Source organism: Medicago sativa, chromosome 8 (assembly GCF_051527215.1).
Source record: "Medicago sativa cultivar Bolivia chromosome 8, Bolivia_mono, whole genome shotgun sequence".
NCBI classification, from domain to species: Eukaryota; Viridiplantae; Streptophyta; class Magnoliopsida; order Fabales; family Fabaceae; genus Medicago; species Medicago sativa.
In genome coordinates, this window is record NC_140756.1 from 7,176,408 (window position 1) to 7,194,093 (window position 17,686).

The window sequence follows — 17,686 nt, forward strand, 5'->3', positions numbered from 1 at the left end:
AATAGTGACCGGAGGGTGTATTTTTTTCAATACAACACTAATGTTTTAATTCTTTTTTTAGGACACAAGTTAACATTATCCTTTTTATTTACATAGTCAATTCATACAAATTAAATTGAGCGTCAAAAACAAAGTAAAACACATTTTTAAAAACATAATCCTAGAAAAGCGAAATAAGAAATATTGTTTTGTTGTAATAAAAGTGGGAAAAAAGGAAAAGAAAAGCCAATAGAAAAAGGAGAGAGAAAGAAAAACTGATGAAAGAAGAAAGAAAAGAGCGTTAAATAAACACACATCAATGGATTTTTTCATAGATTCCTTTCATTCATTTACAGCTTCACATTCACTCTCACTCACTTCACAAACAAAAACTAAACACACAATCACTTGGTTAGTTTTTTTTTTTTTTTTGTTCTTACTCGGAGAATACGATGATGTTTTTTCTCTAACGTTGTTACTGTGTCTTTCTGTCTGTTAATTTTTTTTTTTGTCTTTTTGTTGTTTTTTTTTTGTACTGGTAATGAAGGGTGAAGAAGGGATGAACAAGACAACAACCTTGGTAGCTCCAAATGATGTTCCTGCTGGTGGTTTTGAAGTTGGTGAAGGAAGTGGAGGAGGACATGGAAATGGTGGTGATGGTGGAAAAGATGGTTCTTTTGCTGAAAAAGAGAATACCCAGTTGGAAAATGAGGATACCCAGATGGAAAATTCTGATGAAGAAAATGGGGATGATGATCTTGAACTTGAAGAAAGACTTCCTTCTCTTGGTGATGGTTTCTATGAAATTGAAGCTATTCGTCGTAAGAGATACCGCAAGGTCAAAAAAAATTTCTTTATTTTGTTTATGTTTGTTTTGTTTAGTCTTTAGTGTATGTTTGGTTTCGATTTTTGATGGGGCAAAATTGATTTAAGAACTGTAGAAGTGATTTTGATATGTTTGGATGTTATCAAGTAGAATTGATTATTGTTGAGTATGACTCATTAGGGCATAAGAGGGTCAAGGGGTGTGGGAGCTGAGCTAGTTTAGTGAAGCTCCCTCCGACCCTGACCTTGCATTTGGCCCAAACGTGTGTTAAACTCAACTGTTCGTTTTGGGGGTGACTAGTGGTGTGGGGCAATAGCGCCCCCGTGGTACTGAGGTATTGTTGTAATCTGAACCGTAATATGATATATATGCCTTGTAACACTATAAACCCTAATATACGAAACTACAAATGTGTTATACTTAGAGGTAGACATATTTGGACGAAGTATGTAAAGAAACAATCGTGTTCCATTATTTGCGATTTGTGTTTCTTTATTCTTCTTTCACGAGTTTCTGTTCTAACAATTATGTCTCAAAAATTTATTCTAACTTGAAGTTAGAATTTGTAGCTTTTGACTCAAAACGTGATTTTACGCTTGAATTTATTGTTCAACTCACATTTATGTTGATGTATCCAAACACAATAATTTTAATATCAACTCACTTTTAAGTAAAATCGGGTTTACAAAATCAATTTTCGTCACCACAGAACTAAATACACAAGATATATGATAATTTTTTGTCCAATTTCTGTTTTTGGCTGACCTTTTTTTTTTGTGGCAAATTTACAGGGTAAGTTGGAGTACTTTGTGAAATGGTGAGTGCCCCCTTTTACTCTGTTTTGCTTTTTTTTGTGGCAATTTTACAGGGCAAAATGCGATTTATTTAATGATATTTAATCTTTTTGTTTGTTTTATCATTGAAGGTTGGGCTGGGGTGAGCATGCAAACACTTGGGAGCCTCCAGATAATCTAGTTGGTGTTCCGGAAATTATTGAAGCTTTTGAGAAGGGGTATTCTCTTGTTCTTCTCTATAATGTTCATATTTTATTTTACATCTTGTGTTAAACATAGGCTATGTTTAAATAAACTACATAATTAAACACTAATAAGATAAGTACTTATCGTGTAAGGGCTTATGCATAAGCTATTTCTATAGCAAAAAGTAAAATATAGTCAAACCGTTTTCATATAAGCTATAAAATGTTTTTAATAAATGTTTTTAATAGATAATCCTAGATAGCTTTTATAAAAATAAGCTGAAAACAACTTATGTACATATCATAAGCTCTTCCAAACAGTGTCACCTTAGTAAATGCATATTCCAATTTATGTTTTGTATTTGTGTTTGCTATGATTATGAATGAACTATGTACGAGAATAAGTCAAAGACTTTGGTTGTCAGAAACCGGATAAACTTAGGCCCTGTTTGGTCAAACATCTTAATTAAGTGCGTATCATATACCCGTTTATATATAAGCCATTTCTACAAACAGTGTCACCTAAGAAAGTATACATTCCAATTTATGTTTCGTATTTGTGTTTGCCATTATGATTATGAATGAACTATGTATGTGCATAGGTCAAAGACTTTGATTGTCGGAAACTGGATAAACTTAGGCCTTGTTTGGACAAACATCTTAATTAAGCGCCTATCATATACGCGTTTATATACATGTTTATGTATAAGTTATTTCTACAACAAAATATAAAATAAAGTTAAACTATTTTCATACAAGTTATTAGCCGTTTTCATAAGTTGTCCTAGAGAGCTTATTAGCCGTTTTCAAAAGTGTTTATGCCGGGTTCAAATAAGTCAATCTAAATTGAATGATATTTTTTATTTATTTTTTAACTTGTTTGCTTATAAATATTTGTTTTTTTTTGTTGGTATGAAGCTGTAAAACACCAAAGCAGCCAAAGCAGCAAAAGCGCAAACGCAAGCATGCAGGTCATCAAACTCAAGTCAAGAAGAGGGTGGAACGTTCCGCCACTCCTTACAGCCTCAGATGCTTGAAAACTAGCACCGCGAACAACAACCATTCACAGGCAGCTGCTAACAACCATTCAGCGCCTGCCTCTCTCAGCGAACAACTTCCTCATATTCCCAACACTCCTGCATTTCCTCAGACTGTGCTGTTTGCCGATGAAGTTGAAAATAATGGCGAGGGAAGCAGTCCTACTAAAGAAAACCATGCTAATGACAATAAGACTGCAAATCCTCCAGAAGAGGTTCCTCAAAATAACGAGGAAAAGGAGTATGACCCTAAGCTTAGTGAACTTAAAGCTACGTCATCCAATGGGATTGTTGCAGACAAACCTGAAGATGCGACTACCAATGGAAATGATTCAGGCAACCTCGCAATGCAGTTTCAAGAAGCTATGGTTCCTCCAGGAGAAACTGGCATGAATGATCAATCAATGGTGGTTTCCACAGAAGGAAATGCGGTTAGCACAGAACCAGTTCAAAATGGCTCCGGAAGATCAAGAGGCAGGCCGAGAAAATCTCTTGCTAAGAGGTTCAAGATAGATTCATGTGCTGATAAGCCTGGTAATACACAAATTCCAAATTCAGCACCGGTTGATACAGCTGAAGCACCGGTTGATACAGCTGAGCTTGCACAAACAGGCGTTACTGATAATGCGGCTGCTAGTAGTAATACAGTGACAGAACCTGTTAAACCTGCGTGCGATATTGTCAAGATTATAAAGCCAGTAGGCTATACACCTGCAGCAGCCAGCACCACACAGGATGTTTTGGTGACTTTCGAGGCTATAAGGTCATTTACTCAACTTTAACTTTAATTTAATTGATATACCTTTGACCTAAATTTCACAGCTGCATTTTTTTCATAAAAACCTTGCAGAGATAAATAGCGTTTTACACATCTTGTAAAAGGTAATATTTTCTCTGAGATTTGGTTTCATCAACAATGAGAACATTTGGTTCATGACCTCGGTTTTAATGCTTATTCCTTGATATCATTATCCTTTAAGTCAAACTTTACCATGCTTCTGTTAATATATGAAACCAATCAATTCACATTGCAAAATTATTCACTTGTTACACAAGTAATTTCCTTGATTCTATGGAAGCGTAAGATTTCATTTTTATCATATAGTTTTGTACCTAAACTTGTATTGATTTACCTCTCTCACGAAATGAGTTGTATTATTTGATCATCTTACAAGACGCTTCTTGACATAAATATGGTTTAAACTCTATAGGTCTGATGGATCTGAAGTTGTGGTCGATAACAATCATCTCAAAACATATCATCCGATCCTAGTAAGTCTCCATCTCTAACTTTGCATGGCTTCATAGGCTTATATCAAGATGTTTCTATGCTCTTTTACTTTTTTTACATGAAGCTAATGTTTTTTTTCCCTTAAATTTCAGCTGATTGATTACTATGAGCAGCATCTGCGCTACAATCCGAAAGCAATGTGATTGAAGAGATTACAAGAGGGAGCTTCTGGCTAGATTTTGATGTGTTCCTATTTATGCTGGAGATAGTAAAGGGAAATGGAACCTTTGTTTGTTAGTAATACATAGGTATGAATATGATGACTATTTAAACTGCGGAATAGTTTTTGGCTACATACTTTGGTGCATGCTGATGAGTGCCTCCACATTTGAAGTTGGAGGTGGTTTCTATAGAGTTTGCTCAAGACAAAACTCTCTTTTGGTTTAATTTAAAATTTTCTGGAACTTCCTATTTATTTGTGAGCGTTTTGTATTTGCTTGCCATATTTTTCCATATTGATTGGTTGATTGACCTGATACCCGTATTGCTATAGCGTAGCGGAATATGAACAAATCGCTAATGTTCCGCAATATGCTATTTCATACAAAATATTGTCAAATAGCCGTTATAGCGGTTCTATAGCATTGTTCCGTAATGGAATTTGATCAAACTGCTATTTTTTACGATCTGTGATTGACAACACTTCTTTATACTAACAATCTGAAGGAAAACAAGTCTTTAAGTTGTTAGGAATTAAGATGAACGATATATCTCGATGAAATGCCATTTATCACCAGGTACTCTTTCTCTTGGCATGAAAAACAAGTGTTTGGTTGGAAAAGAAAGATTTTTCTTCTTGATGTTTAGTTTTAGACCTTAGGTATTTAAGTGTTTTTTAGTTCCCTAATTTATTTTTGTCAAAAAAGGAATGTTGTTATAACTACAACATGCTTTGTGATCAACTTAGTCTCTACCTACATTCATGAATCCAGAAGAAAAAAAACCCATACCAATTACAACTTTAGGCCAAAATATATTAATTAATGTATTGATTCAACTTATGCATCAATAAATTAATTTGAGTGCTTATCTTTGCGTTTGAGTGCTAGGATTCTTGTACGACTAGATCAAGTATATTTTAATACATCTAATATCTAAGTTCATTAGTTGATAGGAATTTTTCACTCTCATTAGTTGACTAGCTCATCTAACTCATTCTCACAATTATCTACCACAATTATCAGTTGATGTTCCTATGTTAGTTAGCCCTTTTCAACAAATTTTTTGCTCAGCCAACTTTTCCTTTTGGGTGTGGACAAAAGGAAAATTTACACTGAACTGCTTAGAATACTATGTAGGTTTTAGTAAAGCATTCTTTTAAGCATGTGATTAGAAATTTGATATTTGACCGACATGTATGAAAGAGTATCACTACTATTTATTGAGGTAAGTTCACAATTCTTCAAAAGATTAGTAGTTTGTAACTCTTAGTTGGGGATACCCGACTAATTTATAAAAACTAAATTAAAAAGTGTCAAGTGAAACAAAATTAGTTGGCATCCAACATAAGTGGTTTTTGTTTTAATAAATGTTATTGGTGTAAAGCATCCACCAACTTTTAGTTAACGATCAATTTATGTTGAAAAATCTGACTGACCACTTTTAGTCGAGTCTTTTCTTTCAATCATGTTTACTTTTTCTTTTATCCACAAAATTCGAACCCGAGACTTTTTGTTTAAGAGATCCGAATCAAGTCCTACTCGAACCAACTTAATGTTGGTAACTTCATGACTTTATATTTATGTTAACGATATTCTATTGTGTCAAGAGAAAATTATGAGTTTTTTTTTTTTTTTTTCCTAAGAAAAGGGTGGTTACTGCAAGGGGCGTTGGGATAGTTCAACCAATTAGATATGTGCCACCAAATAAATAAATTTAGTATAAATCATTCCACTATATCTACAACATTCAAACACGTCATAATTTAATTCAAGTCCGTTATAAATTGCATTGCTTCTTTCAACATTGTACTCATAGTAACATGGAAGGGCCATCACCATTGGTGCCTTCTCTAATCTTGGTAGTTTTGGGAATTCTAATATATGGGTCTAGTATGTTATCCCTTTTTGACATGTCATTATCTTTCTATCAAATGGCTTCTGAAGCTGAAGAGAAAAGTTTCACAACTTTAATCCTTGTGCTTCTTGTTCTATTAGTATTTGTGATTATTTACTTCCCTTATTCATTTTCCTTGTTTAACAAGTCATCTTACGGTACAAAACGTTATGTCAATGTCTCCAGCCATGATTATGATGAATCTGGATTTGGCTTGGGAACATTGCTCTTAGTTTTGCTCTTTATTCTTTTGTATAATCTATTATAAAACTTACGATGAATCTAGTGTGCAAGTGTGAGTTTACATAATGTTTTTTATGATGTAAAAAGTTTACATAATGTTGAAGAATTGAGTCCTTTAATTAAATATAGGACCCTTAATTAAGTATATGGTTAAATGTTCGATGACAAATATTGTAATGTGTATGAAATAGTATGTGTTTAGAGATGTAAGTACCTTATACAAATATCTTTACTTTGAAAGACTAGTTGTTGACTTCCGATAAAGGATACCTTAAGTTTTAAAAAAAGAAATTTATTAACAAGAAAATTTATATTTTAATACTACTCCTTAATTGTGTATGAAACTTTATTACTCCCTCTGTTTCAAAATGAGTGTCGCTTTAGACAATTGCACACATATTAAGGAATGGAATGAAATAATCATTAAACATAACACTTTTACTAAACTACCCTTACTTTATAAGAAAAAGACAAACTTAAAGTTGCATTGAAAATTGTGTGAGAGAAAAGTTGGAGAGAGTAAAGATGGAAGAAAGAAAATAAAGTTGTATTGGAAATGTAAAGTGACATTCATTTTGAAACAATTTTTTTTTGCTAAAGCGACACTCATTTTGAAACGGAGGGAGTAACAAGAAAATTTATTTATATAAGTACAAATGTTAAGGTTAGTTGAAGGATTAGAGTGAATCAAAATTGAAATAAAAGTCAAGTTCTCTTCTCGCAGTGTAATGATTGTGCAATATTTTAGTGATTATTAGCTTATTTCTAAAGTTAGTTTTGTGGAGCCGAGTTAAACAAGTTAGTTTTGTGGAGCCGAGTTAAACCAAACTCAAATTCATGGAGAAGATAAGAGGTACCGTATCTTTTAATTTCATAATTTATTTTCTGTAAAAGCCAAAGAAATTTTAAAAAACTATTCTAGCACAAGACGTGCAAACAATATATATATATATATATATATATATATATATATATATATATATATATATATATATATATTTGACACTCTATTCGGTGGTATTCGACTACGCTTAATATTTTACGTGCAAAACTATATAATTCGTTCCTTAACTTAATTTTAAGTAACACTTCGTCGTTTTTTTTGGTCTTAATTTAGTCCTTTATGTTATAAAATAACAATATCTTATAATTTTTATGAGATTTTTTCAATGAAATCCGAGTTTCTAGGTTTATATGATGGAGATTTGGGTTTGTTTATGAGTTTGATGAGTTTTTGAAGTATTGATAATATATTTTGATAAAAAAGGATAACTATGCTAATATTTTATAACATAAATGAGTAAGTCGAAAAAAGATAAAAGATGAAATTGCTACCTAAAATTAAGTGACGAATTGTGCAATTTTACCTATTTTATATTACTTTATATTTTCTAATAATTTAAACAACCCAACTATATTTTTTAAATTCTCTTAGCATCCATCGAAAATCTAAAATGACTTTTACTAATCTCTAAATATACTCAAAATTTATATGTTACATCAGAACAATCATGTTAAATATACTCAAAATTTATACATAAGCATTGTCCGAATTTTAGAATCTGAATTTACTTCGGATGTTTTCGGATTTTATAATCTGAAAATCCATGGGCATTTTTGAAAATTTTACAAGATGCGTAAGAATTGGATAGGGTAAAAAAAAAGTAATAGTCATTCAAAATATCATACCAAACTCTCCCAGCAAAATCACAATAGGTTGAAAGTTTTTCTCTAACCGACAACCTTGGAGACAAAGAGTTGACTCTGAATTGATGATGCTGCCACGAATCAAATTGGACATTGTAGGAGTATTTCCCATTTTGAATTAACCCCCAAGAAATGAGTGATACCTTTAAAAGAAGGGTCATGTTAACTTGTGTCTTTAGGGCACAAGATAAGGAACCTAAAAGTAGAAATATTTCCTCAAATTTTGTGCATTCTATTTATTACTCACTCCGTTTCAAAATACATGTCCAAGTCAATCATATCACATATGCCAATGCACAATTTTGACCGTTAATATCTTTAATTATCTAAAGTAAAAAATTATAAAAATTTAATATTTTGAAAATATTTGTCGAGACAAATCAAACAACATCTTACATGTTAATATTTGTATTTATACATTAGTTAAAAAGTATGGTCAAAGTAAGTCAAGTGAATAGTGCACATTGCAAAAATTGGACATGCATTTTGAAATGGAGGGAGTATAAATTCAAAAATTAAATTGAATGCACACATTCCAACAAAAAGTTACTATGTTGGGTTCCTTATCTTGTGTCTTAAAGGCACAAGTTAACATTTCCCTTAAAATAACAACTTTGTTCCAAATCAAATCATGAAGATGTAAAGATTCCTCTAACTGATCTTGAATGTGCATGTGATAGACACCTTCAATGGAATAAGTATTGTTATCATTTTCAGCAATTACATAAATTAATAAAAGTAGTTTACCTGATTCGAAGTTTCTAAAAATATGAAATTAGTGACATGACATCCACTTAGAATCCTATTCAATTGAAGGGTAACATTTTGGGATGGATACCGAACACTTTCACTAAGTTCAAAATTAAGACATCACAATTGTGTGAAAGTTTTTGGTAGATTGTCATTTCGCCTCTAGACCAATATTTTTAAAAAATAAATAAAGGAGCTAAAATTGTAAAATTAACAAGAAGACCAAAATTCTTTATAGAACAAATTAGCGGGATACAAATTGCGATTAAATCTATGTTGTTTTAAGGAAATGACTAAAGCTAAATTGCGAAAACATTGCATGATATCAAAATAAAAAGTTCTTACACTATGTTTTAAGTGACAAAATATAATTATGGATTAAAAAATGTATATTAGTATAATATTAGACATTTATCCCCTAAAAAAATTAGAAATTATTATTATTTAAATTGAATAAAGTAATATTGTAAATATTAAACACTAATGTTTAATTACCTACAAATCATATTGATCATAGGACACTAACAAGTTTAATTACTTTCAATCACTTCTATTTACTTAAATTAGTCTTGACAATGATAACTACATATGTGTCTGTGTTGTATCTATGTCAGTTTCGTAACCGGTGTTCGCGGGGACCAAATAGATACATAACTAATACATTATGGCGTAAAGAAATATGATGACAATTGATCCATAATTTACATTGCTATCAAAGTCCAGCCGTAACGGCTGTATATAATATATCAGTACTAAATACTAGAGACATTGGTTAGCCTATATCACAACAAAAAACTAATTCCTCTTGCCGTAGCACTAAAGTCTAAACACATATCAGCTGAAGCATTGCAAGTATTTCATCTCCATCTTCCATTCCCAGCTGCATCAAATATAATTTCAATTCAAGCAGTAAACTAACAGAATTTTGATATAAAATCAACTCGTGAAATAATGAACATATGTTGGTAAATAGTAAACACTAGAGACACAGACCTCATCTGGAGTCTGCTCGGACTCGACTAGACGCCCATTAAACAGAAATGCAACTCCGTCCAAATCAAAACAATATCGACAACAATACACATCCATAAGCTTTTTCAATCGAGTGCTTCTATTGATGCCGAATGAAGCTTCAAACCCAACCTACATTATCCAAATTAGCATATACCACTCATCAGGGTTTCTAATTGCTGACCACATCACATGAAGTGGCCGAAATATTACGGCTTTGGCAGGGTTCGCAACCACATCATGAACTAGTGTTACAAATCAATCATGCAAATAACACGAACCAACTTTAGACCAAAAAGGCTAAGAGTTGAAAAAATAGACTGACCTGGCCCTTGACTTTGAGGTTGATGCGCCTGCTCTGATCATAGAAGATAGCATCTATTTCATCTCCATCCACCATTTGCATCTGCAGCAAAATGTATTTTCAAGTCATAAACCAAGAATATAAACAAGACTATAATTAGTCTTGACGTAAACCAAATGTTCTCAATCACGGATTGCTGAAACAAGTGATTTGATCAAATTCTGCAACGCAAAAGTGCTATAGCTTTGCTATAGCCACTATTCGACAACATTTTGTACTAATGGTGTTATTGCATAACAATATTCACTTGTTTACATTTTACTACACTATAACACCTCTATAGCTGATATTCAACAGCACTAGTGGTAAACAATGAAAAGATGCCGGCTAACACGAACCTCGTTTGGAGACTGCTCTGCCCGCACGTGATGCTCATTAAACATAAAACCAATTGAATTGAAATCCACCGAGTGATGATTACAGTAAGCACTCATGAGCTTTTTCAGTTGAGTGCTTTTGTTAATTGAAAAGAAAATTTCATTACCATCCTACAACATCCAAAAACCACAAATCAGTATATATCTCTGTCCTATTTTGATTTCATTTTATCAAATCAAAGCTATAGAGACATAAAAGTACAATCAGGAAAATCAGTCCTTAGCTGATAGTATTAATTAGTCCACAGGTTTGTGAGTTCATCTAGAACTATTCAAAAAAACCAAAAACCAAACTACTTAAAAAAACCAAAAACCAAACTCAACTGTTAAATCAAACCGCACCCGAAAAAACCAAACTTTGAAGGATAATTTACGAACTGAACTGAACCATTCAGTTGTTTTGGGTGCAGTTCATTTTAACACTTGTATAGTTTTTTTATTTTGTTTTGTAAAGGTAGTTCCGTTTCGGTACAAAACCACATAACCCATACACCAAACCACTGTACAAGTTCGTTAGGGTGAACCATTAACAGTTTGATTAGGTTTTACCGAACTGGTGTAACGACTTAGTTTGGTCTAGTTTCCTTCCTGAACAGAACCATGAATACTCTTACTCTCAATATTAATAATCAACATGTCGAACACAAACCAACATAAGAGCAAAACTACAAAAATTAATAGCGTTACCGAACCTGGCACTTGACCTTCAGTTTCATGCGTGCAATTTGATCAAAGAAAACAACATCTATTTCATCTCCTTCCATCATTTGCAGCTACAAGAAAATATTTTCAAGTTATAAACCAAGAATTTAAACAACAATAAAAGGAATATAAATATTACTAGCAGTAATATGTTGTCAGTAAACTTTTCCCACAACTGTTATTTTATCTCTTTTTTTGTTACATTTTCTGTTTCCAAAATCACACATACAAAAGTAAAACAATGAAAAGATTTCAACAAACACAAACCTCATCAGGAGTCTGCTCAGCTGTGATGAGATGACCATTAAACAGAAAAGCAACTCCATTAATATCCAAACAATGTCGATAACCATAAACATCCATAAGCTTTTTCAATGGAGTGCTTCTACTGATGTTGAAGTAAACCTCAACCCCATCCTACATCAACCAAAATTACCAAACTATCATATACGTCTCATATTAACTTCAGGTTTAGTAACAAAGCCTAGTAGATTATAAGCTATAATAGTGTCGTAAACTAGAGAACGCAAAACAATAGCGGTTTGTTCAAATTACATTATGCAATAGCAGGGTAGCACCGCTATTTACAACATTGAGCTATAACCAATGAGGTAAAGTATTTAGCTTCAACTTGTGATAAACCATCAATGACACTTTCAGTGGCCTCTTGATATTTGATAACAAGGTAAAATCCTGGTTAGAAAATTCATTCGGTTCACTTTGAACAGTGATTTCTGTTTAAATAAATAATAGAATGATTATTGATCTAAGGCAAATCCAACTAATGTTACTCTGTAAATTCAGGGGTCAAACACAAATTCAATAAAATTCAGAGCTGCTGTTCAACGCTAAGCAATGTAGCAGAGCAAAACGCTAAAAACCTACGTAGCACTTACACTTTTGATTGAACTTAAAGGGAGTGTCTGAAACATGTGCGTACATTCAATTATGTTATTTTCTCAAGGTATTACCGGTGTCACAGTTTGTGTCGTGTCCGGTGTATGTGTAAGTGTTTCTGTAGCTAAAAATTGAAGGAAAGAACAAACTTTGTCCTTGATATTGAGGTCCAGGTTGAGCTTAATGTGTGCACTCTGATCATAAGAGATGGTATCCATTTCATTATCATTATTCCCATCTTCCATGTGCATCTGAAGCCAAATATATTAGGAAGTCATAAAAACCAATAACTATTTGAATCAATTGTAGCTAAACAATGAACAGAAGATGTCGATAAAAACACAAACCTTATCTGGACAATGGTCTCCCTGGAGACCATTGCCATCAAACCAAAAAGTAATAGAGTTATGATCTTCCACAGAGTGCTCATCACAATAATCCTTCACTAGCTTTTTCAGTTGAGTGCTTCTGTCTATGTAAACCAAAGTTACATTCCCATCCTACACCATCCAATAACCATACATTAGAAACATACTATCTCTTCACAATAATTTAGTTGTTAAGAGTAATTCTAATATGGATCATCTTCATAAATGATCCATCATAGACTAGTACTTAAAAATGTTTAAAACTCCAATGACGATAGATATCGTCTCTTGGTAGTAGATATTAATGGTCCTCCTCATTTTTACAATTGAAATAGTCAGTTAAATGATACTGGTTTGATTAAAAACGCAGAAAACAAATATGTAACTCGTATTGAACTAACATCAATTAAGTTTTTTTTTTTCTGAATAGTATCGTCAACCGTCGTTGAATTTTTTATGATTTCAAGTACTGGTCAACGATTGACCACTTATGAAGATGATCCACCGCAGAACTTGTAAGTTGCAAAGTGATGACGTCTCGGTCTAAGGCAGAATTGAGAAAAGACCTTAGGACTCAGAGAACACTTACAAAATATCTATATTTACTTCCCTTGGTATGTTTGGATGACGAAAGAAAGTGTAAGGAAAGAAAGTAGTAGGAAAGAAGGTTAAAGGAATGAAAGTGAATAGAAAATAAGTGGAAAGTGAGATGATTATTTAGTTGTTTGGTATAAGAGAAAGTGAGAAAGTGAGTGAAAAGAAAGATAGATATGTATGGATTAAATGACATATATACCCAGATATTATAGATATACAATATCTATTTATATAACCCACGATATATTGAATAATTAGCAATGTATGCACACAAAATAAATTTCAAAGAGTGAATAGCCAAATACCCCCCCGAAATTGCAAGGGGCGTCAATTACCCCCCTGTAGTTAACGAAATATCAATTACCCCCCCGAAATTGATAAACGTTAGTCAATTACCCCCCTCCGTTAATTTCCTCCATCCAACATGCTGATGTGGCAGTTAACTGCCCACGTGGCACTGCCACATGGTCAGAAAAGGCATGCCACGTCAGAGGGGGGTAATTGACTATAGGGGGGTAATTGACTATATTTTTTTTTTTTTTGAAAAAAATCTGATTTTCTTTTTCTTTCTTTCTGGTTTCTTCATAATTTTCTACCATTATTTTCTTCATCTCTTCTCTCATTGACCACCTTAGGATACAATGATAATGATTGTGTGGCAGGTTTTGAAATTGAAAACAATGATTTGATTTTGTTCAACAAATCAAAGATTTCAGGTAACAATCTAACAGAACCCAACTCAACAACACCAAAATCAGTAGGTACTAAAACAACAGTTTGAATTCCAGCAGATTTAGCCAGGAAAGAACGAAAGCAGTAATCAGAAACATATTTGAACCACAAATGTTTACCAGAAGCAAAACACTTACCGGGTCCACCATACCCTTTTGGGAAAAAGAAGTACATAGAAGCTAAAAAGAACATCTCTGTGTCGGTTACACGGTCAAGGCCAAAAGCGTTAAATGGTGTTGTGTTGTTGAATGGTTTGATTTGGAGTTCAAGAGCAATAAGTAGAAATATAAGCAGAAGCTGGAGAATTGAAACTGTTTCGAATTAAGCAGTTTGCTGCTACAAGAGATTAAGTTGTTCCTGCATGGCATTGTGATGATTATATTAAGAATGGTAAGATTAAGTTGTTGTATGACTAGTTTTACAAGTGACTAAGCACGTTTGGATAGATGGATGGGCTGAAGCTTGGGTTGAAGTTGAGTGGGTTGAAGTGCTTAAACTGTAAATAAGTTGTTTTAGGAAGTTTAACTTTAAGCTTAATTCTGTTGATGATTGCTGGGTGTTAGAGGCAACAATTTAAGGAATCACGAGTAGTGACAAGTTGTTAAAGTGTGGTAATAAGCTGATTTGGCATGGGAGTTGAGTCATAAGAACAACTCCAACCATGCTTTTCTCTTCTTCATTCCATATCATGCGCCTTATTGATCCCATCTCAAAAACAAAACTAACCAAGAATCAAAAATCAAATTTTGAACATACCCTTTTGCTGCAATCACAAAATAATGGTAGAAAATTATGAAGAAACCAGAAAGAAAAAAAAAAGAAAATCAGATTTTTTTCAAAAAAAAAAAATATAGTCAATTACCCCCCTATAGTCAATTACCCCCCCTCTGACGTGGCATGCCTTTTCTGACCATGTGGCAGTGCCACGTGGGCAGTTAACTGCCACATCAGCATGTTGGATGGAGGAAATTAACGGAGGGGGGTAATTGACTAACGTTCATCAATTTCGGGGGGGTAATTGATATTTCGTTAACTACAGGGGGGTAATTGACGCCCCTTGCAATTTCGGGGGGGTATTTGGCTATTCACTCAAATTTCAAACCTATATATAATAAAAAAAAGGCTAAAGTGTACTTTTGGCCCCCTAACTTTTAAAAGCTTGCGATTTTGGCCCCCCAAGAAAAAAAATATCAATTTTGGCCATCTATGTTTTCCCCCTTTTGCACTATTCGTCCAAATGGCCAATTTTGACCGGTCAACGCCTGCGTGGCATGCCACGCGTGTAATTACTTAATTAAAAATAAATAAAAAATCCAGATAATCATCTTCTAAATTAAAAATAAAAATAAAAAACAGAAAATTAATTTTCAAAAATTTAAAAATTTTAAAAAATAAAAATTATTTTTCAAAATTTTAAAAAAAAATCAGAAAAACAGAATTTTTTTTTAAAATTAAAAAAATCAGAGAAAACAATTTAAAATAGAAAAAAAATCTGATTGTTTTCAAAATTAAGAAGATATTTAAAAATCTAGAAAATAATTTTCAAAATAAAATAAATTTCAGATTTTTTATGATCATTTAGAAAATTTAAAATTCAGAAAAGCTCAAATATAATTTTTTTTAAAATTTTTAAATTTAGAAAAAATTCAGATTTTTTTTTTGTGAAAATTTTTTCTTGAATTTTTATAAAATCTGGAATTATTAGTCCAGAATTCAGATTTTACGTAATTATGAAGATATTTTAATTTTTTGAAGGAAGATATTTTAATTTTTTAAAATTTGAATATAATTTTTTTTAATTCAAATCAAAATCTAAATTTCAGTTTTTTAAAAAAATTAATTAATTTAGAAAAGAATTCAGATTTTTTTTTCAAAAATTTTAAAAAAAAGTTATATCCAGATTTTTAAAAGTTAAAATATTTTCCAGAATTTTTATTTTTTGTAGAAAAAATCTGATATTTTTTTTATTTTGAAAATTTGACACCATAATTTAAAATATATTCTTAATTTGGAAAAAATAATCAGAACTTTTTTCTATTTTTAAAATTTCGAAAAAAAACTAATTGTTTTTTCTGATTTTTTTTACCTTTTTAAAAAATCTAATTTTTTTTTTACTTTTTAAATTTTAATTTTTTTCTGATTTTTTGGATTTTTTTAATTTTTGAAAATTAATTTTCTGATTTTTAATTTAAAAGATGATTATCTGGCTTTTTTTATTTATTTTTAATTAAGTAATTACACGCGTGGCATGCCACGCAGGCGTTGACCGGTCAAAATTGGCCATTTGGACGAATAGTGCAAAAGGGGGAAAACATAGATGGCCAAAATTGATATTTTTTTTCTTGGGGGGCCAAAATCGCAAGCTTTTAAAAGTTAGGGGGCCAAAAGTACACTTTAGCCTAAAAAAAATTGAAGAGGCACGCATGGTACTGCTGAATGAGAAGCAAATTAATTGAAGGAAATATAATTAAGCATATGACGTGACATTGTAAATTGACACAATGTGCTTCAAAGTTCAAAGTAAGGGCAATTCTGTAATTTTGAAATTTTTGAAGCCTAATCCAGCTTTCTTCGCAATCTGGCAGGGAAAGTATTTGACAGTGGAGCCCACCCAAATCAAACTTTTTTTCCTCTTTGTCAAAGCAATCAAACGATGGAAAGAATGTTTTTCCATTCTTTATGCTTTCTTTCCTTCATCAATCAATGGTACCAAACACAGGTACCTAAAATCTATATTTTTATCACTAGATCAATCAAAGTAACAAACCCTCCCAAAGATAGATACTAATAAAGAACTTTGAAGCTTCCTACCTGATATTGGATAAAAGTAAATACAAATTCAATAAAATAAAATAAAATAAAAACCAACCTACTTTGGACAAAGAAACAAAGATGAGCGGACCCTACATCAGGTAAGACAACAAAGGATTTTATCCCATGAAGGAAAACCAAACCAAGGTATGATTGTTGGGAAGATTTTGAAAGATTTTGGATGATTTTAAAGAGTAAAATTTACATTTTATTTTAAAAATTAAAAATTAAAAGAATAACAGTACAGATGATTTTTCAACAGTTCGACCATATACATAACTCATTTGTATAAACATTTCATAATTTAATTTTAAAAAAAAAAAATAAAGCATAAACCTTCATCAAAGCCAAAACCAGTAACCAAAGGAAAGAAGTAATGAACCTGGGCATTAAGCTTGAGTCTGATACATGTACCCTCTTTGATTGGCTTCATGTCTTCTTAGGTTTTTCCAATATTGTGTGAAACTGTGAAGAAGGAAACAGTCAATCTTCTTATATATAGTAATAAAAGCTTATAAGGTTATATATGTCTTTTTTGTTTTGAACCTGAAACTTTCCTTTTCAAGTGTGCCTCCGGATACGTTCATTTGTATGCTTCACTTTTATCAAACCGCCTAAATATAGTAATAAAAAGCTTATAAGGTTATATATGTCTTTTTTGTTTTGAACCTGAAACTTTCCTTTTCAAGTGTGCCTCGGGATACGTTCATTTGTATGCTTGACTTTTATCAAACCGCCTAAACTTTGTTTGGTTGTGGGGTGACGAGAATTGAGTTTGATAGAATTGATTTTGGTTAAAAGTGAGTTGACTGTAAATAAATTTATATTTGGATACATTGATGTGAAAGTAATTCCAATAAAATTGTTTTGTTTAGATAGTTGGGATGAAAATTGCTTTTGCATGTGTAATTACCAAAATAGGTTTTAGTTGTATTTAGAATTATATATTTTATTTATAGT

The 17,686-nt window shown here is 32.0% G+C and overlaps 2 protein-coding genes across 6 annotated transcripts; one reads left to right on the top strand and one right to left on the bottom strand.

The window, feature by feature from the left end:
• The first annotated feature begins 310 nt into the window (after positions 1-310).
• Positions 311-4,527, top strand: LOC146896557 (chromo domain-containing protein LHP1-like). Of its 4 annotated transcripts, XR_015023417.1 has the most exons (8): positions 311-390; positions 527-817; positions 1,597-1,622; positions 1,731-1,817; positions 2,703-3,584; positions 3,672-3,703; positions 4,033-4,093; positions 4,205-4,527. XR_015023417.1 is itself a non-coding variant. In XM_085737549.1 (7 exons), the coding sequence occupies exons 2-7, from the start codon at positions 539-541 to the stop codon at positions 4,253-4,255; spliced, it is 1,386 nt and encodes a 461-aa protein (XP_085593675.1). In that variant the 5' UTR covers positions 311-390; positions 527-538; the 3' UTR covers positions 4,256-4,527. The 4 variants fall into 4 exon arrangements, 2 of the variants coding, with proteins under 2 accessions (XP_085593675.1, XP_085593674.1); XM_085737549.1 differs by lacking the exon at positions 3,672-3,703; XR_015023416.1 differs by lacking the exon at positions 311-390 and having other exon boundaries at positions 521-817.
• A 4,983-nt stretch (positions 4,528-9,510) lies between these two features.
• On the bottom strand, positions 9,511-17,291 carry LOC146896558 (uncharacterized). Of its 2 annotated transcripts, XM_085734291.1 has the most exons (10): positions 17,273-17,291; positions 17,109-17,191; positions 12,566-12,718; positions 12,293-12,469; positions 11,589-11,738; positions 11,312-11,392; positions 10,581-10,730; positions 10,204-10,284; positions 9,861-10,010; positions 9,511-9,747 (listed from the first exon to the last, which is right to left on the bottom strand). In XM_085734291.1, the coding sequence occupies exons 2-10, from the start codon at positions 17,157-17,159 to the stop codon at positions 9,691-9,693; spliced, it is 1,050 nt and encodes a 349-aa protein (XP_085590417.1). In that variant the 5' UTR covers positions 17,160-17,191; positions 17,273-17,291; the 3' UTR covers positions 9,511-9,690. The 2 variants fall into 2 exon arrangements, with proteins under 2 accessions (XP_085590417.1, XP_085590418.1); XM_085734292.1 differs by lacking the exon at positions 17,273-17,291 and having other exon boundaries at positions 12,368-12,469; positions 17,109-17,259.
• Between the last annotated feature and the right edge of the window lie 395 nt (positions 17,292-17,686).

Excerpts from the sequence above, each read along its gene's own strand:
- LOC146896557 (XM_085737548.1), top strand. The coding sequence starts at position 521 with ATGAAGGGTGAAGAAGGGATGAACAAGACAACAACCTTGGTAGCTCCA. Across the intron at positions 818-1,596 it reads GTCGTAAGAGATACCGCAAG|GGTAAGTTGGAGTACTTTGT; the intron begins GTCAAAAAAAAT and ends GCAAATTTACAG. Across the intron at positions 1,623-1,730 it reads TTGGAGTACTTTGTGAAATG|GTTGGGCTGGGGTGAGCATG; the intron begins GTGAGTGCCCCC and ends TTATCATTGAAG.
- LOC146896558 (XM_085734291.1), bottom strand. The coding sequence starts at position 17,159 with ATGAAGCCAATCAAAGAGGGTACATGTATCAGACTCAAGCTTAATGCC. Across the intron at positions 12,470-12,565 it reads GAGACCATTGTCCAGATAAG|ATGCACATGGAAGATGGGAA; the intron begins GTTTGTGTTTTT and ends ATTTGGCTTCAG. Across the intron at positions 10,285-10,580 it reads CAGAGCAGTCTCCAAACGAG|ATGCAAATGGTGGATGGAGA; the intron begins GTTCGTGTTAGC and ends ATTTTGCTGCAG.